Source organism: Peromyscus maniculatus, chromosome 2 (assembly GCF_049852395.1).
Source record: "Peromyscus maniculatus bairdii isolate BWxNUB_F1_BW_parent chromosome 2, HU_Pman_BW_mat_3.1, whole genome shotgun sequence".
Lineage (NCBI taxonomy): Eukaryota > Metazoa > Chordata > Mammalia > Rodentia > Cricetidae > Peromyscus > Peromyscus maniculatus.
Window position 1 is genome coordinate 26,896,261 of NC_134853.1, and position 23,585 is coordinate 26,919,845.

At 37.3% G+C, this 23,585-nt stretch overlaps 1 protein-coding gene across 11 annotated transcripts in view; it reads left to right on the forward strand.

Annotated features, from left to right (window-relative positions):
* The first annotated feature begins 12,411 nt into the window (after positions 1 to 12,411).
* Positions 12,412 to 23,585, forward strand: part of Lrrc69 (leucine rich repeat containing 69) — a 129,984-nt gene continuing 118,810 nt past the window's right edge. For 7 of the 11 annotated variants that reach the window (XR_013048983.1, XR_006069260.2, XR_006069261.2 and 4 more), the window contains exons 1-2: positions 12,441 to 12,646; positions 23,344 to 23,470. Coding sequence is in view for 8 of the 11 variants with exons in the window: in XM_076563871.1 (XP_076419986.1) it covers positions 12,464 to 12,646; positions 23,344 to 23,470 (310 nt within the window). In the remaining 3 variants the exon portion in view is untranslated. Of the gene's footprint in view, positions 12,647 to 23,343; positions 23,471 to 23,585 lie in introns of all 11 variants that reach the window. The other 4 variants (XM_076563876.1, XM_076563877.1, XM_076563875.1 and 1 more) reach the window with 3 other exon arrangements.

A 23,585-nucleotide genomic window follows, 5' to 3' on the forward strand; every position in this document is an offset into this window, starting at 1 on the left:
TGGAATGTCGTTCTGTATGCTGTGAATGTGGGTTGCTCTAATTGGTTGATAAATAAAATGCTGATTGGCCAGTAGCCAGGAAGGAAGTATAGGCAGGATAAGCAGACAAGGAGGATTCTGGGAAGAGGAAGGCTGAGTCAGGAATCACCAGCCAGACACACAGGAAGCAAGATCACAAGGCAAAACTGAGAAAAGGTACTAAGCCATGTTGCTAAACATAGAATCTAAATTATGGGTTAATTTTGGTGTAAGAGCTAATCAGTAATAAGCCTGAGCTAATGGCCAAGCAGTTATAATTAATATAGGCCTCTGTGTGTTTATTTGGGGGACACGAGTGGGAGAAATTTATCCCTATCTCTGGCCAGCTGGGACACAGGAAAACTTCCAACTACAACTGTCCCACCTTGTCTTGGCAAAATTTGGCAATCTTTTTCCTTCATGTCCTGCTTTTCCAATTTGTACAGTATTCTGTCAGAAGTTGAAGCCAGGGCAGTTTCTTGCCCAAATGGCTAGCTTTTCCACAATGAAAGCAAACTCCAAATGGAAGTCTTCAACACCCATCACTCTTTTATGAAGTAGTTTGGTGCTACCAGGAGCAGACGTGTCTGACTGTTACAAAAAACCTTAGGTTATTAAACATCTTAAATGCCATATTATGTAGGTCTCTGAAGTATTTGAAGATCTATCTAAAATATCTGGTTTAACCTTGAAAACATACCTATCATGAGTATAAGTTTAATTGTTATAGATGACTACTAACCTGCATTTTTTCCTTTTATTTTATTTTACAATACCATTCAGTTCTACATATCGGGTTCCCCTGTTCTCCCCCCTCCCACCTCTTCCCCTTCCCCCCAGCCCACCCCCCATTCCCACCTCCTCCAGGGCAAAGCCTCCCCGAGGACTGAGATCAACCTGGTAGAGTCAGTCCAGGCAGGTCCAGTCCCCTCCTCCCAGACTGAGCCAAGCGTCCCTGCATAAGCCCCAGGTTTCAAACAGCCAACTCATGCAATGAGCACAGGACTTGGTCCCACTGCCTAGATGCCTCCCAAACAGATCAAGCCAATCAACTGTCTCACCTATTCAGAGGGCCTGATCCAGCTGGGGGCCCTTCAGCCTTTGGTTCATAGTTCATGTGTTTCCATTCATTTGGCTATTTTTTTTCAGTAATTGAGTAAAACCGAAATTTATTATAAGCCAGTCATCCTAGGGACCTCCATGCTATATATATAGCCTCCATGGTTCTATGGTTTTTGGTCTGATTGTTCTTTATTTTATATCTAGAATCCACTTATGATTGAGTACATACCATGACTGTCTTTCTGGGTTTGGGTTACCTCACTCAGGATGATTTTTTCTAGTTCCATCCATTTGCCTGCAAATTTCATGCTTTCATTGTTTTTCTCTGCTGGGTAGTACTCCCTTCTGTATATGTACCACATTTTTTTTTCATCCATTCTTCCGTTGACGGGCATCTAGGTTGTTTCCAGGTTCTGGCTATTACAAATAGTGCTGCTATGAACATAGCTGAGCATGTATCTTTATGGTATGAATCAGCATTCCTTGGGTATATGCTCAAGAGTAGGATGGCTGGGTCTTGAGGTAATTCGATTCCTAATTTTCTGAGAAACCTCCATACTGATTTCCACAGTGGTTGTACAAGCTTACATTCCCACCAACAGTGGAGGAGTGTTCCCTTTGCTCCACATCCTCTCCAACATTGACTGTCATTGGTGTTTTTGATCGTAGCCATTCTGACAGGTGTAAGGTGGTATCTCAGAGTCATTTTGATTTGCATTTCTCTGATGATTAAGGATGTTGAGCATTTCTTTAATGTCTTTCAGCCATTTGTGATTCTTGATTTATGAATTCTCTGTTTAGCTCTTTAGCCCATTTTTTAATTGGAATGTTCAGTATTTTGATGTCTAGTTTCTTGAGTTCTTTATATACTGTGGAGATCAATCCTCTGTCAGATGTGGAGTTGGTGAAGATCTTTTCCCATTCTGTTGGCTGTCTTTTTGTCTTATTGACTGTGTCTTTCACCCTGCAAAAGCTTCTGAATTTTGAGATGTCCCATTTATTAATTGTTGTGCTCAGGGTCTGTGCTCTTGGTGTTATATTTCGGAAATGGTCTCCGGTGCCAATGTGTTCAAGAGTACTTCCTACTTTCTTTTCTATTAAGTTTAGTGTAACTGGATTTATGTTCAGGTCTTTGATCCACTTGGACTTGAGTTTAGTGCATAGTGACAGATATGGATCTATTTGTAATCTTTTACATATTGAGATCCAGTTATGCCAGCACCATTTGTTGAAGATACTTTCTTTTTTCCATTGTATAGTTTTGGCTCCTTTGTCAAAAACCATGTGTTCATATGTGCATGGATTAATGTCAGGGTCTTCAATTCGATTCCATTGGTCCGTATGTCGGTTTTTATACCAGTACCAAGCTGTTTTTATTACTATAGCTCTATAGTAGAGTTTGAGGTCAGGGATGGTGATGCCTCCAAAGGTTGCTTTATCGTATAGGATTCTTTTAGCTATCCTGGGTCTTTTGTTTTTCCATATGAAGTTGAGTATTTTTCTTCCAAGTCTGTGAAGAATTATGTTGGGATTTTGATGGGGATTGCATTGAATCTGTAGATTGCTTTTGGTAAGATTGCCATTTTTACTATGTTAATCCTACCTATCCATGAGCATGGGAGATCCTTCCATTTTCTGATATCTTCTTCAATTTCTTTCTTTAGAGATTTAAAGTTCTTATTAAAAAGGCCCTTCACTTGTTTAGTTAGTGTTATCCCAAGGTATTTTATATTATTTGTGGCTATTGTAAAGGGTGATGTTTCTCTGACTTCTTGCTCAGCCCTTTTATCATTTGTGGATAGGAGGGCTACTGATTTTTTTTTGAGTTGATCTTGTATCCTGCCACTTTACTGAAGGAATTTATCAGCTGTAGGAGTTCCCTGGTAGAGTTTTTGGGGTCACTTATGTATACTATCATATCATCTGCAAATAGTGAAAGTTTGACTTCTTCCTTTCCAATTTGTATCCATTTGATCTCCTTTTGTTGTCTTATTGCTCTACCTAGAACTTCTAGTACTATATTGAGTAAATATGGGGAGAGTGGACAGCCTTGTCTTGTTCCTGAATTTAGTGGTATCGCTTTGAGTTTCTCTCTGTTTAATTTGATGTTTGCTGTTGGTTGCTATAAATTGCCTTTATTATGTTTAGAAATGTTCCTTGTATTCCTGATCTTTCTAAGACCTTTATCATGAAGGGGTGTTGGATTTTGCCAAAGGCTTTTTCAGCATCTAATGAGATGATCATGTGGTTTTTTTTCTTTCAGTTTGTTTATATGGTGTATTACATTGACTGATTTTCGTATGTTGAACCATCCTTGCATCCCTGGAATGAATCCTACTTGGTCGTGATGGATAATTGTTTTGATGTATTCTTGGATTCGGTTTGCCAATATTTTGTTGAGTATTTTTGCATCAATGTTCATGAGGGAGATTGGTCTGTAGTTCTCTTTCTTTGTTGCATCTTTGTGTGGTTTGGGTATCAGGGTAATTGTAGCCTCATAAAAAGAGTTTGGTAGTGTTCCCTCTGTTTCTATTGTGTGGAACACTTTGAAGAGTATTGGTATTAGTTCTTCTTTGAAAGTCTGGTAGAATTCTGCACTGAAACCATCTGGTCCTGGGCTTTTTTTGGTTGGGAGACTTTTGATGACTGTTTCTATTTCTTTAGGAGTTATTGGTCTATTTAAATGATTTATCTGGTCTTGATTTAATTTTGGTATGTGGTATTTATCCAGAAAATTGTCCATTTCTTCCTGGTTTTCCATTTTTGTGGAGTACAGGTTTTTGAAGTATGATCTGATGATTCTCTGGATTTCCTCGTTGTCTGTTGTTATGTCTCCCTTTTCATTTCTGATTTTGTTAATTTGGGTGCTCTCTCTTTGCCTTTTGGTTAATTTGGCTAGGGGTTTGTCTATCTTGTTGATTTTTTCAAAGAACCAACTCTTTGTTTCATTGATTTTTTTTGTATTGTTCTCTTGTTTTCTATGTCGTTGATTTCAGCTTTCAATTTGATTATTTCCTGGTGTCAATTTCTCCTGGGTAAGTTTGTTTCTTTTTGTTCTAGAGCTTTCAGTTGTGCTGTTAATTCATTGGTATGGGATTGCTCCATCTTCTTTATGTGTGCATTTAGAGCTATGAATTTTCCTCTTAACACTGCTTTCATAGTGTCCCATAAGTTTGGGTATGTTGTACTTTCATTTCATTGAATTCTAGGAAATCTTTAATTTCTTTCTTTATTTCTTCCTTGACCCATTGATGTTTCAGGTGGGCATTATTTAGTTTCCATGAGTTTGTGGGTTTTCTATAATTTTTGTTGTTGTTGAGGTCTAACTTTAAGGCATGGTGGTCTGATAAGATACAGGAGGTTATTCCATTTTTTTTTTTAATCTGTTGAGATTTGTTTTGTGGCCAAGCATGTGGTCAATTTTTGAGAAGGTTCCATGGGGTGCTGAGAAGAAGGTATATTCTTTTGTGTTAGGATGGAATGTTCTGTAAATATGTATTAAGTCCATTTGAGTCATAACGTCTGTTAGGTCCTTTATTTCTTTGTTAAGTTTCTGTCTGGTAGATCTGTTTTTGGTGAGAGTGGTGTGTTAAAATCTCCCACTACTAATGTGTGGGGTTTGATGTGTGTTTTAAACTTTAGTAGTGTTTCTTTTATCTAATCTGCATTTTTAATTATCCTAAATAGTTTGTAATAATAGCTTTCAAGGACTAAAACTTTATATTACATTTTAAAATGAACTGCATAGGTATAATATCTTAAACAAGAGTAGAAACATATATGGTATAGTAAAATCACCTTAGATTTGTATCAATATACAAAAATCCATGCCAATGTAAAATATTTGAGATGAATAATTGTCTTTTTAGCTTAAAGTAGATTCAGTAATCTACCCTTTTATCCTATGATTTCCATATCCCCCTTCTCTCTTTTTTTTAATCCAGAAAGAGATTATTAAATCCAGCCTCCCTTGCTTAGTGTCCTCCCTTACCATGAACAGTAACAATTTGCAACCAACCCTTGTAAACGCTCACATTCATGACCCAGGAACAAGCAGAAACCACCCACCCTATCTCTTGGGAATGCAGGCTTCTTATTCTTAAAATTATTTCCTGTTGTCTAGAGGTGACAGCATCTTTAGGGGACCCTGAGAATGTTGAGATAATGGTCAATTCCTGGGAGAGCTAGTTGTATTATTTTTATTCAGTCTCTATGTGATGGGAAAATATAGGGTTTATCTGCAATCTTGGCTGGATAGTCTGTGAGGCTGGACCATCTCAGCTAACTATCTTGAAATTGTCCTGAGCAGTTTGTAGTTCAAAGCTGATCTCTCCGGGGGAGGTGGTTGTCAGCTTAATGGAATTACCACAATCCAGATGGAATTGTCATTGTGGGGCCTCATCCTTCTTTTGGAGACTACAAAGTTCACTGTTAGAAATGGTGACGATTCACTACAGAAAACTTAAAAAATTTAAATGTCAGATGCAGCAGATCTCAAAGAGGCTAAAGGATCACAATCTATTAAGTGTATCTGGGGTATACAAACTTAGTTCCTAGTTATCTGATTGAGACTCCAGCTAAAAATCATGTACAGGAAGCTAGATGAAGCCTACTTCTAAAATTAATTATTATTCTATATTACCACTAATATTATGACAGAAAGTTTACATATATGTTAATCTTATAAATTTAGAGATAATATTTATACCTTAGTGACAATAGAATAGTCCCTTAATTTTGGTTTTCTTCTGTGGTTTTCTATCAGGTGGTTCTTTTGACATGAGACAGAGATTTTGGATTTTCCTTTAACAAGCATGCTTGGACTTAGAGAAGGAGAGAGCCATGCTCCAACTTAAAGCCAGCTTTGATTTTTAATTGAATTGGGACCACAAAAAGATTTTTTGCTTTTTATATTTGTAAAGAGCAGCAGAAACAAATATTTGGGAATATTTACAAAATTTTATCCTGTTAGAAATGTGCTATACCATTAGGCCAATTCTACTGTTTGTTTTGGGACATTTTTTTTTCTGGATGATTCATCCCTCTCCTTCAGAGAAGAAGACCCCTTATTTGTCCAGGGGTCTTCAGATTCCTTAGTTGGATGCTTTCATTCTCCTGGAAAAACAAAAACAAAACCCTTCCCCAGCCCTAACTTTGGGGAATTCTTTTTTTTTGTCAGGCTATATCTTTGTTAACAAAAAATGTTTTGAGCAACAGAAAAAGTACTAACTTTTAATAATAAAAAATTATAATTTTTTTCTTACCTGATCAAATGAAAGACATTTGTTTGTTTTATAAGTTACTTTGGATTGAATGACCAAGCTGTTTGATGAACTATTGCCTCTCCCATCATGAGGTCTCTCCTGTTCTATTCTAATCTTTATCAATCTTGATGGCATCCATAGCTTTTCTTCTCCTGTTGAAACAAAAGCAAAACCTCTTCCCCAATGTAACACATATCTTGGTTTCCATTCTGAGATCAACACATCTTTAAAGTATACAGGCTGATCTAATTCAGCAGTTTTTTTCTATTATCCAGTATCTCTCCACAGCCATTGTTCTTTCTTCATTGGCATTTAAAAATGTAAAGTCAATAAAGTACTGTGTAATATATCTCTGAGAGTCTGTTTATTAAACATATCTTTTAAAGTGTGATTAGATCTTTCTATAATTGCTTGTCCTGCAGGGCTGTGTGGGATACCTGTAATATGCTTTATGTTGTAATATGCAAAAAACCTATTTCATTTTACTAGAGACATGCTGGAGCATTGCCAGGCTTAATTTGTATAGCTATCCCCATAATGGCCATGATTTCTAATAAATATGTATTACAGAATCAGAACTTAAAGTAGTTGAAATCCTGAATATGTATCTGTGGTATGGTGTACATATTTTAATTTTCCAAACTCTGCAAATGAAACACATCCATTTGCCAAATTTCATTATTTGGAGTACCTTTTGGGTTACTTCCTGTAGGAAGTGAAGTTAGTTATACAAAGAATAAGTAGGACATTCCTTTATAATTTCCTTGGCTTGTTTCCAAGTGATAGAATAATCTTTCTTCTAACCTTTGCTGTTAACATGATATTTCTTATGAAATTCTGAGGCTTCTAGTACATTTCCTACCAATAGTTGATCAAGCTCATCATGACCTCGTGCAAGAAGACCTTGTAGACCTGTATGAAATCTGGTATGTGTTATATACAAAGGATGATTTCATTTATTTATTTATTTATTTATTTATTTATTTATTTATTTATTTATTTATTTATTTCAGGGCTGAGGACCGAACCCAGGGCCTTGCACTTGTTAGGCAGCACTCTACCACTGAGCTAAATCCCCAACCCCCAAAGGATGATTTCTAATTCTGATTACTTGTTGTAGTTGAATAAATAATAAAGTTATTTTTGAATTATCTGGAATAAATTCAGCAGTTTTTTTTTCAAGACAGGGTTTCTCTGTGTAGTTTTGGTGCCTGTCCTGGATCTTGCTCTGTAGACCAGGCTGGCCTCGAACTCACAGATATCCACCTGGCTCTGCCTCCTGAATGCTGGAATTAAATGCGTACACCACCACTGCCCAGCAATTTTCCTGACTTATAACCTGCCTTTCCTGATTTATTTGTATCAGTATAGAATGTAGGACTCCAGAAATTGGTGGTGTTGCCTTTGTTGTATAAGGTAGAATCCAATTAGTTCTTTTTATAAACTGAAGTCTCTTGCTTTTGGGATATTTCTTTCTAATCTCTCCCAGGAAATTACTGAAAGATCTTTGCCAGTGTTCATTTTCTGTCCATAATGATGCAATTTCAGCATTAGTAAAAGGTGCCACAATTTCTGCTGGATCTATTCCTGCTAATTTACAAAGCCACAATTTTCCTCTCAGAATCAATTCAGAAACTCTTTCTACATAGGTTTTAAATTTTTTACTCATTTTTTTTTTGGTAAAAATACCTGTTCTAATATATTATCTTCTCTCTGCATAAGAATTCCTGTAGGAGAATGGGTAGAAGGTAACATATCCAGAATACAATCAAGCTCTGGATCTAAGTGATCTCCATGTACATCCCGTAATTTCTTTACTACCAGAGTCAATCCTCTCTCAGCCTTAGCTGATAGTTTTCTTGGACTATTTAAGTCCCTATCATCTTGTAAGGATTGAAATAAATTTCTTAGTTCTTGAGTTTTTAATTCAATTGTGGTCCATAGAATCTTCTCTTTGTATTTTTCAGGAGCAATTTGTAATCCTAAGACAAAATTCTCCTTACCTCATTGAATACTTTTTCTAAAGTATCTGTGGCTGAATCAGCCAATAAGACATCATCCATATTATGGTAAATTGTAGATTGAGGAAACTGTTTATGAATCAGTTCTAATGGCTGTTGTATAAAATATTGACATTAGGTTGGGCTATTTAACATTCCTTGTGGAAGGACTTTTTAATGATACTTTTTAACAGGCTGGGAATTATAAGTTGGCACTCTGGAAGCAAATTTTTTCTGTATCCTGTTCTTTTAAAGGTATAGTGAAAAAGTTGTCTTCTAAATCAATTAATATAACAGACCATTCCTTATAATAAAAAAGACAATTGAATTTTAGGTTGTAAAGAGCCTGTTGACTGAATCACATTATTTGTGGTTCTTAGATCTGTTAACATTTTCCAGATTTCTTTTTAATAACAAGTTTGGAATTCCAAGGACTGGTCAGTTCTTTAATATGATGAGCATTTAACTTCTTCTGTACCAGCTGTTCTCATGCCCATAATTTTTCTGATGTCAAAGGTCATTGTTCCATCCATACAATTTTTTCATTTAACCATTTTAAAGGCTGGGCTGTTGATACCTTTGAAAGATCAGCAGCTGTTATACCCTGCTTATGTACAATGTTAATAATCAGTGAAAGCCCTTGATAATGGTTTTTAATATTTTTCTCAGAAGCATATGTTAATTTACAGTTTGTTTCTGAGATTGGAGGAATGTTAATATGTGTATTCCATTGTTTCAAATATTCATGTCCCCATAAATTTATTGCTAAGTTAGGTGCATATGGTTTTAATTTTTCTATCTGTCCTTCTGGCTCTATACACTTGACCCATCTTGCACTTTGTTTTACCAATCTCTGGAAGCTGAACATTTACCTCTTGAAGTCAAATGCCAGGATTTGGGGGAAATAATTGTTATATCTGCACCTGTGTCTACAAAATGCTCAATTCCAATGCCATTTATTTGTAATTTTAGCTTTGGTCTTTGATCATTTATAGATGTTTGCTAAAATACTTGTTTTATGGTTTCTCCTGAAAATTTTATCTACTGATGCTGTTCTGTCATCCAAAGCAGTATGTTTTGAACAACATGCCTTAAGTCTTTTAATTTCTCTGTGGAGGGATTTCCCCAATGCTGATTGGTAATGATTGAACCAAATTTGATATTGAGGCCCGTGAGAGCCCCCCTAATGGCAAAGGGTTACCTTGCCTGTCCCTGTTGTTCTGCATTCATTAGTCCAATGCTGGTGTTTTTCACATCTTATGCATGCTCCAGAAGGCTGTGGATTTCTGTTAGGATCACCCCTAGAAAAAAACATTGTTTCTAGAAGCACCTTGTCTACAATCACTTCTCAGATGATGTAGTTTACCACAATTAAAATACCTGCCTTTTTTTTTTTTTAACAATTTTTAGAAATCACTTCTCCCATCCAAGTACCATTATAAGAGTGAGACCCAGTATAAGCTGTATTTCAGATCTGTTCGTCTGTGGGTACTGATCTTCCCCTTAATGGCCTGATCACCCTTTTACATTCTGAATTAGCATTTTTAAGAGCCAAAGTTTCAATTAATATTTGTCTAACATCTAAATCTGATATTATTATAGTTACAGCTGAGGTCAATCTTCATAAAAAAATTTTAAAAAGGCTGTTTTTTGGCCTTCCATAGTTTTAGTAAATGACTCAGTTCTCTTTCCTGATTCTTCAACCCTGTCCCAAGCATTTGAAGTGACTATACAAGATAGACTCAAGGTGTTATCATCAAATATAGATTGTGTTTGCAAATCACCATATTGGCCCTCAGTGAGAAGCTGTTCTTGGGATATCTCATGACCTGTAGCTCTACCTCGTTGTTCTAGGATTCTAGCTTCCTCTCTCCTCCATGTTCTCCGCTGTAACTGAGGACCAGCTTCTAATACTGGTTCAACTAAATCTCAGTCTTGTGGGATAATTCTGCTCCAGATGGCCCATAAATTTAATATCTGTTTCACAAAGGGTGAATGCATACCATATGAAATGAGTGCTTCCTTAAATCTCTTCAAATCTAACATTTCTACAGGATTCTAATTAACTTCTGCATAGCCTTGAGGGAGCCTATCATCTAGTGGTTATTCTTGTATGGTAGCTGGATAAATCAAAGTTAGTGTTCTAGTGACCTTTGGCCTTTTTTCTTCAGTTTCATAATGCAATGGTATGGTAGGTTCTGCTCTACATTTCTCTGTCTGTGTCTGAGTATTTTTCTTATTTTCATTAGTAAGTCTTCCTAAAGCTTGTATCTTTTCAGTCAAATTATCATATTTAGCACAGTTATCAAGCCACTTTTTAAAGGAGAAAATATTAATTATTAAACTGATACAATTGACATTCTGTCAATCCCAGCAAAGTAATTTATCCACTCAGTTAAATTTTCCATTTTCAAACCATCTGTTGTAGCACTATACAGGATCCTAGAACTCTGTCTTGTGATGTTCCTCTTTCTTAATGTGGGAAAGATTTTTCTTTTTAATATTATTCAACTCTCTGCTAAAGGCCTTCCCAGGTATCTCACTGAATCCACTGACTTCTCAGTAGTTTGTCTGAGGTAAACTCAAGTCCCTCCTACAATTTCTGCTTTCTGGAGTCCTGGGAAGTGGCAGCTGCCTGCTGTGGGTGCTTGCACGGAAAGACCCAAGGCAACTGTGGCAGAGCTGGCTGGTGTGACTCCTCTGTCCATGTGGTCATTCCACAAGTTGGAGCACCAAATATTGTTTTAACATCAGCACAGTTGCTGTGCCTTAATATATTGCTATCTCAGCCAGTATTTGCTACTTCTCAGTTACTGGCCTGCTTTTCTAGCAGTGACCTAGCCTAAGACCACAGCCTTGTGAGAATTCTGCTTCCACATCCACTAGCCCTGTTGCTGCCACTAAAGATAGCTGTAACTAAATCTCTATGGTTCTAATTGTGAATAAGATTCAAGATTCAAAGGCTGGGATGAAAACCTCTGAGCTCAGAGGCTGAGTAGCAACTACCTAGCCCGTTCTCCTCGATGGCATCTGTGGCAGACCCATGCTTCTGCTTCACCAAACCAGAAAAAGCTGTGCTACTCCAGACCCCACCCTACTACTTCCTGTGTCTCTTTATCTCTCCTGGATGCCCTCTGAGGCTCTATGATTACTTTCTGTCAACTGGTTGCTAACTCAGCCTCCTGAATCAAGGTTAATTTTATTTAATTAGTGCAAATGCAAACACTGCACTTCCCATGTTCTTGGTTTGGCTGAATGATTCCCTGAGGGTCACTTCAGCTTGCTCTATGTTCCTCACTTTCTGTAGGTGTTGGTTAAACCATAAAGCCTTGGTTAGATGTGTGTTTTGTTTTATGCATAAACATTTCATCTGTACCCTCTGCTGCATCCCATCAGGTGCTTTCATTCCATGTGGTGTTTTCAGTTTTAAATGGCTACAATTGATTAATGGGGTTATTAACCTCGTTCCTGTTAACCTAGCTGTCAAATATATTTTTTATAGGTTCTGTATTTCATTAGAACTTGGAGAAATGATGAATTTTCTAATACTTTTTTCTTAGTTTATTAGCTTCAATTTCCATATGAATGAAAACTATGAACTATTTGAATATACTAACATGTAGTTTGTACTGGAATAATGTAATAAATGTTTGATTCATTTCTCCTTTATTAGCTTTCAGACTGAGCTGACGTCCCACTCACTCCAAGTATCATTAATGAGTTTTCCTTTTCTTTTTGAAAATGCTGTTACAAACTCCAAGGCTTCAGTGTCAGGAAATGTTTTAGTTCCCTCTAGATACTTCCTCCCAGGATGTTTAGTGTTCCTCATCTCAAACTAGTGGAAGACTCCCAAACCTGGTCCTGGGTCCTGGTGTGATCTCAGTACTTGGTAATTTCCATGTGTCTGACATAAGATACACAAGCCCTGTCATGTATACTTTCTGGCCCAACCTGCAGTGGCTGTTTCCTCTCTCTGCCTAGAAAATCATGTGATACCTCCTACCTTCATCATAATGGGGAGTGGTTTTGCTTTTGTGACACAACAATTATGCAATTAGATGCTCTGAAGATATATAATAAGGAACTCTTCTCCATAATGGTCACCTCTTCAAAAAAATCATGAGTGAGAGATTGTTGCTAACAGCACTGAAGGGTGGTAATAACACTAAGATCATTACTTTGAATGGGAAGAAGATGAAAAAAATGCCCTCAGCACTAGAAAAGCTGCCTGGTCTGAGGACTCTAGACCTTCAAAATAATCTCATCTGCAATGTGTGCCCAGAGCTAAGCACCTTGACCCAGGTGAGGAACCTCAGCTCTTCTTGGGGTTCAGGATGGAAAAGAGATGAAAGTGATGAGTGACAGAGCAATGACACTTTGATCTCTGGAGACTTAGCTCTCTGGAGACAATATGGATTGCTATTGGATGGGCATGAGTAGCCGTTCTCGCTTAAGGCATTACACGTGGTAGGAAAGATGTTGCAATTTACTTCTGTGCCCTTTGGCCCACATCTGGAATCAGAGTTAGATCTTTGCTATGCTCATCTTCCTTTAGGCTGTCATCTGGAAAGAGGTTGAAGCCTGGGTCTGGTAGTCTGTCTACCTTGGGGCTCACATCTGGAAGTAGGCTTTGAGGTTCCAGGCGAGACTTGGCCTACTTCCCTGGGGGTGCTATCCTGAAGTCTTTACATATGGAATTAAGACACATTTAGCGTGTTAGGGAGGGAGTTACTTTTTCATTTCCTAGAACTGGCTGGAACTTCAAGTGCAGGGCTGATAGGAATAGGAAACAAAGGGATTTCTCTTCCCTAAAACAGCCTTTATAAGTTGATTAATATTTAAAATAAGAAATACCTTCTTAAAGAGAAGCAGTTGACATGGATGAGTCCCAGATGCTTATGGTAAACATTTCTGCCTGGTAATGTCTGACATGAGCTGCTAAAAATCTTGAGATTAAGAGAAGGTAAACCATGCAGTTTTCCTCCTGTTGATTTCTTCACAGACATCAACACAGAATGAACCTATAAACAACTGTCATTGCAACTTATTAACAGTTAGAGTAAATCTGTCACCTCTCCAGTACCTCCTTCACCTCTTACCAAATCGTTTACGCTTGTAGTCTTAACTATATCCTGTGAAGAAATGGCCTAATATTCAGTAGTGATAGTTAACAGTAGCTTCAAAAGGTGTAGTTCTAGCTATAAGATAAGGACTCACACTTTTCTAATGGGACAGATGAGTTAAAAAAAATTTCACTAGAAATCATGAACTGATTTGTTTTCCTCATTGAATTTCTTTCTATTAAAACAGCTCTTCATGTTACAAGAGAACCACTGTCAAAAAGCGTACACTAAATTATCTTTTGTGACACTTTCAGTCCCAGTCCTCACTTCCATGTATAATTACTCTCAATTATAATTACTCTCAATTTATTCTCTTTCTTGGCTTGTCCATTTTGATTACTAGTCTTCAAATTCCAATTGCATGTACATGGTAAGCTTAGTTTCTGCAGTTATCTTTTCAGCCTGGTGTGATGACACATTTACATCTTTCAATAGTAGCCCCAGCCTCACCCTGCTCCCCACCGTGTAAACTGCCAGTGCCATCGTGCAGTCCACTCTGGCCTTGCTTTGGTGGCCTCACCACCTGTTATAAGCTTTATAGCATTTACATCTTGTTCAATTAGAACCATGTTTAGTGATAAGCCTCTTTGCCTGTCAGGGAATTCTACAATGTGCATTGTTAATGAGTGTCATTCAGAGAGAATCAGTTAATATATTTTTGTTCCCTTGGTCCTTCTCATGGTCTTTTCTTTATACTTAAAAAATTAGATCATTTTATTTTATACTGCCATATTTAATCCTTTAATTCTTGAATCTTTGCATTATCATGGCTTCATTTTATTTCAAAATGGTGCTACATAATTTTCAAATGCACCTGTTCTCCGTGATACTTTCTTCCAGGAACCCCCATTCTTCTGCCCTTAACTAAACTGATTGCCCTCTTGTTTTTCTGGATGCTGTCAGTCCAGGACATCCCTTACTGTAATCCTGAAGTGGACTCAACTGTTTTCTGTAACCTGTATTTTCCTCCTCATGCTCCTTCCCTTCACCTTTTATTCTCTTTTTCCTGACATCACCACCTCTGCTGGATTGCTAGAACTAGAACCATGTGCCTGCATGACCAGCAGGTCATCATTCTTTTTCAGTACAGTAAGTCTCCGTATACCATCCTGGTCTGGGTATGTTGTAGTTAATACTTAGGTCTCTTGCATTTCTGAAAATGTCTGTATTATGTCTCCATATTTGAGTAACAGTTGTATAGTTAAAAAGTCACATTACAAAGTATACTTCCTCAGGAAAGAAACCTCCAGAACTAGATATTATGCCATTGTCTTCCTTTTGTGGTGCTCTTATTGTTGTCTTATTCTTCTTTTAGGAGAGACTCTATGTTTTGACTTTTGCTACTCCCTTCAAATTCTTTCAGTAGGAAACTGGCTTAGCTTAGTGTTTGTGTTTAAGAAGAACCACACTATTCTGAAGCCAACTGACTAGGTTCTTGTGGTCTATCTTTAGAGTGCTTTATATGTGTTTCAGGCTAATGGCTTTATGTAATTTTGCTGTTCATAAAGTAACAGTGTTTCTTATATAAGGTTAGGAAATTAACAAAATCTATTTCTCCTTTGTAAGAGGAGGATAGAAGCAAGCAAAATGTGTGAGAAACTTTCAAAGAATGAATATAGATGGCCAATTTAAAATACTGTTCACCCATTCTCACAGTTGTTAATAGAAAGGACAGATGAAAGTGAGGGAAGAGTGAAGGGAGAGAGGAGAGGGAGAGTGGAGGGGGAGAAGTACAGAGAGGGAGTGGAGAGGAGAGTGGAGGGGAAGGAAGGGAAGGTAGAGCAGGAAGGAAGCAGTGGGGGCGGGGGGGGGGGGGAGAGAGTGAAGGAGAGAGAGAAACCTGAACCTGATGTGAGTTTTGTACTGTTGACAAGCTCTCATCCGGTAAAAGTAAAGTACTTGGTCTCTAGTGCTCACCAACCTAAATGTATAGAAGATGGCCATCCAAAGATGTGTGCATTGGTTTGGTAATGGAAGAATATTGAAAGGGGAATATAGTAAACTACTCAAAAGGTTCAGTCAAGGGGAAGTAATTTTGTTTTTGAAGTTATAATTACATCATTTCTCCCCTTTCCTAATTCCAAACCCTCTCACATTACCTGCCTTGCTCTCTTTCAAATTCATGATCTCTTTTTTTCATTGATTGTTGTTACATGCTTGTATGTATATGTGTATACATATATGATCCTAAATAAAACTTACAGTAAAATAAGGAAGATTCTGTAAATTACTGTGATAAAAACGAACAAGCAAACAAACCCGTGGCTTAACAGAAAGGGTTAAAAAAGGTTTGGAGCCCATCAAACTTGAACCAATTACTGAACAGATGTCCTTGCAGAAACATTCTTTGTGTAAAGTTGTTATGGCTTCTTTGTAAGGTTGTGATTAGAATAAGATTTTCTGTTTTAAGTAAGTGAATATGTACTGTATAATCTCCTAGTAAAGCTTTGAGTAGACATTTCTCAAAAGACATACACAGGGCTAAGCATGTCTATGAAAACATGCTGAACATTATTAATGATCAGGGAAATGTAAACCAAAGCCAAAATGAGATGTCACTTGCATATGTTAGAATGACCATAGTTAAATGAAACGTGACAAGTGCTGGTGAGGATGGGGGATCATCATCTTTGTATATAATGGGACCCTTGTTTTGTGTAGTCATTGTGGAAAACACTCTAGAGTTTCCTCAAGAAATGAAAACTAGTTTATGATCCAACAGTCTTACTCTAGGTCCATGTACAGAAGTAACAGTATGAATGATGAGGTGAGACATCTGCACTACATGCTCATTGTGGCATTATTCATAGCATTCAAAACAGAAAAGCACCTGCAATTTCTATCAATGTGTGAATAAAGAAAAGGTGTGTATTATTTACAATGAAATGCCATTCAGCCTTAGAAAGGAGGGAATTCTACTTTGACAGTAAATGAACCCTATAGACATACGAAGTGAAATGAGTGGATATCAAAAGGAATGTTACATAATAACTGGGGGTTTTGTAATTTTAGCACTTGCAAACTAAAAAGGCAGGAGGATCCATGTTCAAAGTCATTCTCTGAAACAGTCAGTTCTAAGCGAGCCTGGGATACTGAGAGACCTTATTTCATATATGTGTGTGTGTGTGTGTGTGTGTGTGTGTGTAGGTAGGTAGGTACATAGGTAGATAAATAGATAGATAGATAGATAGATAGATAGATAGATAGATAGATAGATAGAACCACATCTTTCCTAAAACAACATCCACTCTAAACCCCTAACCACATGTTGCATAAATCACTTTTTATGACATGTGAAACTTAAACTCATGGAAATAGATGTAGAATGGTGGTTACAAGGGTTTGGTGGGGGAAGAGATGATAGGAGGTAGATCAAAGGGTGCAAATTTGTTATGTAATACAAACAAGTTCTAGAGATTGAATATACAATAATGGGACTCAGTTACTATTATATACTTGAAACCTTCTAAGAGAGAGAGAGAGAGAATGTTTATATATCCTTGGTAGATACGATCTAGCCAGTTGAGAGAGTACTTGGCTCTAATGGATTGTTGTCCCATCAAAATTGTGTATTTAAAGTGTTACAAGTGACACTTTTTAAAAAATATTGTATCTATTAGCCAAATCCAGCTTTTATGTTTTAATTTTAGGTTTAATTCCATAGATGTATTCCATTGCTTTGTAAGTATTAAAGCAGTGCCCCCTTTGGGGTGGAGTAACCTTTCCCAAGGGTTGCATATCAGATCTCCTGCATATCAGACATTTACATAACAGTTACAACATTACAGTTATGAAGTAGCAATGAAATAACTTTCATGGGGGGGGTCACCATAACATGAGGAATTATATTAAAGGGTTGCAGCATTGGGAAGGTTGAGAACCACTGCTCTAAAGTATTCCATTTAAAAAATGTTTAAGTATCTATTAGTTTCAATTAGATATTTGTCTTTTTAAAACTGTGTTTTATAAAACACTGTGACTTTGTTAATTTGGCCAAACATTAAGAGAAAATAGGACAGCTTTTATTAACTGTGTCCCAGTTACTTTCTCTAGACTGTGGCTAGAGTTAGTTGTATGAGTAAGATGATGGTGGAATTGTAAGTGCCCTCAAGAATGCATATGTCCTGGAACGCATGGCTGATCTGGACAGGAGAATAGTGCTGATGCTTCTGAGCCCTTTTACATGGGGCTCCTGTTGTTAATTCTAATGGGGAATGAATATATGTTTGTAGGTTAATCACACTTTTGATCTAATTAAACTCAGTGCCCCAATGTCTTGTAAAAGAGTAGCTGTGATTACAGAAATATGTGAAAAGTTATCAATTATTAAGACAACAAGTAAATTTAAAAGCAGACAGTCATTGAACTATCAACTTGTACGCATGTATTTATTAATCACCTGTTGCCTTTTTAGTACCATGCATTGTCTTTTGGGCCTGAACAGTTATAGTTAATGTTAAATAATTGCTCTCATTTACCAAGCATCTTATTGTACTATCTTTAAACACAACTTCAAGAATAATAGACATCATTATCCCCATTTTTAAATAAATAGAGGCTTAGAAATTTGAGTGACTTGTCCTAGATCACAAAGAGCCCAAGAGACCTACTTGTTCTCACACTCAGGAATCCCATAAAATGCTGAATTGGAAGCCATAATATAAGCTCAGAGGACCTGGCGCAAACCTTTGCAGTCCTTGTGCTTGTTGCCTCAGTCTGTAAGTTCATATGAGCCTTGCTCACACTGATTTAGAGGGCCTTGGTTGATTTTTTTTTTGGTGTTTTCTCTGCTGGGTCTTACTCTTCCCACCTCCTCTTCCATGGGGTTCTCTGAGCTCTGAGAGGAGGAAGTTTATGGAGACATCCCATTTAGGGCTGAGTATTCTAAGGTCTCTCTCTGCATAATGTTTGGGTCTGTATTTGGAAACATAGCATTTGATGGGCAGGTCTTCTTGGACTGATTATTCAAACAGTTGTTTAGACATAATCTAGTAGGATTAGGAAGAGGGACTTAAGTAATGTTATAGCACATTTGTTGTAAATTCAGCTGTGCTATTTTAGAGGGAGGCAGTAAGTAAGTTTAAGTACTAACAGTGGTTGGAATGGAATGTGAGACTTGCACCTATGAGAAATTTTGATGTTAAGATTTGATGACTGACTGAATTCAGAGAAAGGAGAAAAAGAAGTTGTAGCTGATCCTACACTTTGGCCCCCACAGGATTATAATAATGGTAGGTATATTATCAAAAGTAGGGAAGGGAAAAAAAGCTGACCTACTTTGTTTATGGGTATCATCACATTTTAGAATCTGATCTAAGCATGATCCATGGGAGATGTCTTAGGAGCCAAAACCAACAAGATGCAATTTTTACAGGGAAAAATGTAAATTCCTACATTTAGATTAAGACAGGAATTCATTGCACAAGCCCAGGATGTGGTTTATGTGCTTGACAGTTCACATAGGGTTGTTGTTGTTATTCTTGGCCATGGGGGTGTAGTTTATGCACAAGTAATGTGCCCCATTGCCAGAAATATATGACATGTTAGACTACATTAATGAAAGTGTACTCATCTGCCCAAAGATCCCACCATCCTCAGCATTTGTGTCATGAATTAATGGTCTTTGTCACCCTAGGCACTGTGTTTTCTGAGAGGAGCATTCACAGCGATTAGAAAGTGGCCAGTGTGGTCAAAGGGTCTGGAAACTATGTCCTAAGGAAAATAAATGGTTAAGGAAAAGATGGATCAAATTTAAAGAGTGCAATAACAATTCTTCAAAAAATTTAAATATTATGTAAGAGGAGTGGGAATAAAACTACTGTTTATGATTGCTGTGGGAAGAACTGGGTAAGGGGTACAGAGAGCTAGAGCTTAATCATAAAAAAATAACAGATGGGCCAGCGGCATGGCTCAGCAAGTGAAGGTGCTTGCCTCCAAGTCTGACAGCCCAAGTTTGATCCCTGAGATTCATGTAGTAGAAGGAGAGAAATTAATCCAGCTAGTTCTCCTTTGACTTCCACAATCACTCTGTGGCATGTGCACCCTCCCCTGATTAATTAAGTATAATACACAATTAAAAATAATGGGTGGAAGATAGATATTAATGACAAAGAGCTGTCTGTTGCATGTTGTGATCACCGGGAAGGTATATGTTCTCTCTTGCATGCTAGACTAGGTGACTTACACAAATTCTTTCTAATTGTCAGATGCACTAATTTCCACACAATGTGCTAACAAAAAATATGAAATTGGTAATGCTATCACTTGGGAATTGGAACCAGATCGAACTGCAGAGAGAATACCAGTAGAACGTCCTTCTGGAGATAATTATTGAAGTAGTGCAAACCGAAGAACTTAAAATTGTTTGCCTAAAATGTTTTTTAGGAACCATATGTAACTGACATGTTACTGAAACCCTTGCTAGGATCAGCTTTGTCAAGGAACCCCCAATTTTCCACCTCAAACAACTCCTTTACAAGGAAACCTTCCTCCATGACCCTAATCCAACTCCAAGTTATCTCATCGCCCTGTTTTCTTCTTTAGCAGTTAATAATAACAGAAATGATTTTTTTTTAACTTGTGGTGGTCTGTCCTACATCCCAACATTAGATTATAAGAGTTCTTGAGCATCTTTTTTTTTTTTTTTTTTTTTTAAGATTTATATTATGTATACAGTGTTCTGCCTGCATGTGTCCCAGCAAGCCAGAAGACGGCACCAGATCTCATTATAGATGGTTGTGAGCTGCCATTTGGGTGCTGGGAATTGAACTCAGGACCTCTGGAAGAGCAGTCAGTGCTCTTAACCTCTGAGCTATCTCTCCAGCCCGAGTATCTTATTCATGACATCACGGCTAGCATTCAAGAGAGTGACAAAGAGCGAATAAGTCCAAAATAAATATAAGTGAGCTAATAAAACATCTAGGTGGGGAGGCATTTTTCAACCACGGTTCAATCCTTGACTTAGTCTTTGGAATTGTATATATAATTTTAATTATGCTGAACCTTAGCATATTTTCATGGAGACAGAGCGTGTTTGTTGCTGCCTGACATTTAGGAGATGGTTACAAATTTAAAAGCAGCTGATGTCATCCTTTTGTAATCCTAGACATGGGAAGCTGAAGCAGGTGGATTGTAATGATTTGAGACCAGCCTGGTCTACATTTTTATAGGTCAGTCTGGGGTACAGAATGAAATGCCTGCAAAAACGAAATAACAAAACTTTCCTTTAAAGAAAATAATCTATTTTTGAGGTCATAAATTATTTCTCCTCTTTCCTCCCTCCAACCCAACCTACCCAACCCCCTTACTCTCTCTCAAATTCATGGCCTCTTTTCCTTGGTAAGTACAAACACACACACACACACACACACACACACACACACACACACACACACACACAGTGCATGTGTAGAAGGCAACTTGGGGAAGTCCTCTCCACCACCACCTTGTGGACTTGGAAATTGAGCTCAGCTTGGCATGCTTTTCAGCAAGTGCCTTTACCCAGGACCATCTCATTGGGCCTTGTTAATGATAGTTAAAATGTCTCAAAAGGTGTCTATCAGTCACTGGTTTTGCTCTTTTGTTTTCTCCACAGGTCACTCCTACACACTTCTTTCCCAGCACTCCCCTGCTATCACAGTCACTAATGACTTTTGCTTTGTTACATCCAGTGGTTGTTTCTTATGCTTTGATTTCATTTCACCTTCCCCTGGGATTTGACTCACACCTTCCTTTTCAGAAGAGTTTCCATTTTCCCCATGAATGTATTTTGGAAAGCCTTAGACACAGATGTCTGTAATTTACTACGGCAGTTCTCTTGGGGGAATACACACACACACACACACACACACACACACACACACACACACACGTATGTATGTATGTATGTATGTATGTATGTATGTATGTATGTATGTATATGGAGGGAATGGAGCTTCTAAGTCAAGGAAGAGTCCAGGCAAAGATGTGTGGTGACAATGAATTACACTAGTAATATAAAATTAACACAACTGCAGACTCTCTGTCACATCTTTCCCCTCAAATTGCTAATATATTTTAACCCTACCTTCAAAATAAATTGGCTAATATTTCAATAATATTCTCAATAATATTCCTGCAACTTGTACTCATGAACACATTCAAAAGATTATATACTATGGCCAAGTTGGTTTTATCCCAGGAATGCAAGATTGGTTCAGAAATTATCCAAATCAGTAAATAAATATAGGACAACACATAAACACAGAAATCACATGGCCATCTCAATAGATGCCAGAAAGGCCTTTGACAAAGTTCAGTATCCCTTCATGATAAATGCTCTGAACAATCCAGGACTACAAGGAACATATCTTAACATATTAAGAGTTCTATGCAAAAAACTATACCTGATATTATGAAAAGAGAAATATAATTTCTTCTAAATTCAGGAGTGAGACAAGGACATTTACTTTTATTCTTATTCAATATAGTGCTCAAATACTTGTTGAAATTATTATTGTTATCTCACAGTGTGGCCCTGATTGGCCTGGAACTCACTATGTAGACCAGGCTAGCCTCAAACTCACAGTGATCCACCTGCCTCAGCTTCCCAAGTGCTGGGATTAAGGGAGGTAAGTCACCAATCTTGGCCCAGTGCTTGAAATCTTAACAGAGAAATAAAACAAGAGAAAGAAATCAAAGAGATACAAACAGAAAACGAAGAAGTCAAAGTATTATTATTTTTATGACATGATCCTATCCTTAAAAATACCCTTAATGCCATCCTGGCATTAAGTGACTACTACCTGGGCTACCAAGTGAGTCCCAGGAAAGGTGCAAAGCTGCACAGAGAAACCCTGTCTCAAAAAACCAAAAAAAAAAAAAAAAAAAAAAAAAAAAAATCCTTAATGACTGACTCTTCGAAAAACCTCTTAGGAACTGATAAACACTTGCAGTGAAGGAAATAATTGTCAGTGAAGAGATAGGTTACTATAAAAAATTCTTCACTAACTACATCAAACGTAGGATAACATCTAAAGTACATAAAGAACTGTAAAATCAAACACCAAAACACCAAGTCTAACCAGTAAGTGACTGATAAACTGAACAGACACTTCTCAAAAGAACAAATGCAAATGGCCAATAAATATTTGGAAAAAAGTGAAAACAAATAGCGGATGTCTCCCCTGTATCGCTACTTGATATATACCCGCCAAGACTGTAAGTGAACACAGCACAGAGGAATTGCACATCTGTGGTGATTGCTGCATTATTGACAAGAGTTAAAAAAAAATGGAACTATCAGTCATTAACTGATGAATGGATAAACAAAATGTGTTGCATGCACAATGGAGTTTCATTTAGCCATAAAGAAACAAGGAATCATGACATTTTCAGAGATATAAGTGAAACTAGAGATTATTACTTAAGTGAATGAGCCAGCCTAAGAACAGCATATGCTCTCATATGCAGAATCTAGGTTTAAGTGTGTGTGTGTGTGTGTGTGTGTGTGTGTGTGTGTGTGTGTGTGTGTGTCTGAGAGGAGACCATGAGAGAAGAGCAAGTTGTAGGGAAGGAGCAGCTGGGGTTGGGGAGAAGGCAATAAAATACATGTAATATAGAAGGGGAGGGGAAAAGATGAGCCAGAACTGGAAATAACAAAAGAGGGCTGGAGAAAGCAGAGGGCTATGGGGAAGAGGGATGAATAAGAATAATTAATATGATGACATGCATGAAATGCCATAATGAAATTACTTTGTGTGCTAGCTTAAGAAAATGGATAAAAATAATGTCTTTATGTTGTCTTAGGTTCTGTAGACCTCAGCAGAGTCTTAACTTACTGCCTTTTGTGCTTGGAGGTTGATAATGTACAAATACCTTAAATCTCTATGTTTACAGTTGACATTACTAAATCTGGGAAACAACCAATTAGAAGAAGTTCCCGAAGAGATGAAACACCTTACATCCCTGAAGAAGCTTCATTTATTTGGAAACAGGATTCATAGATTTGCTACTGGAGTCTGTGGTAAGTTAGTTAAGGAATACTATAGCATTGCATTTAACCTTTGAGTTTAATAATTTAATATAGAAATGAAAAAGAATCCCACCCACTGTGCAGAGATTAAGAAATTTCTGAAGCA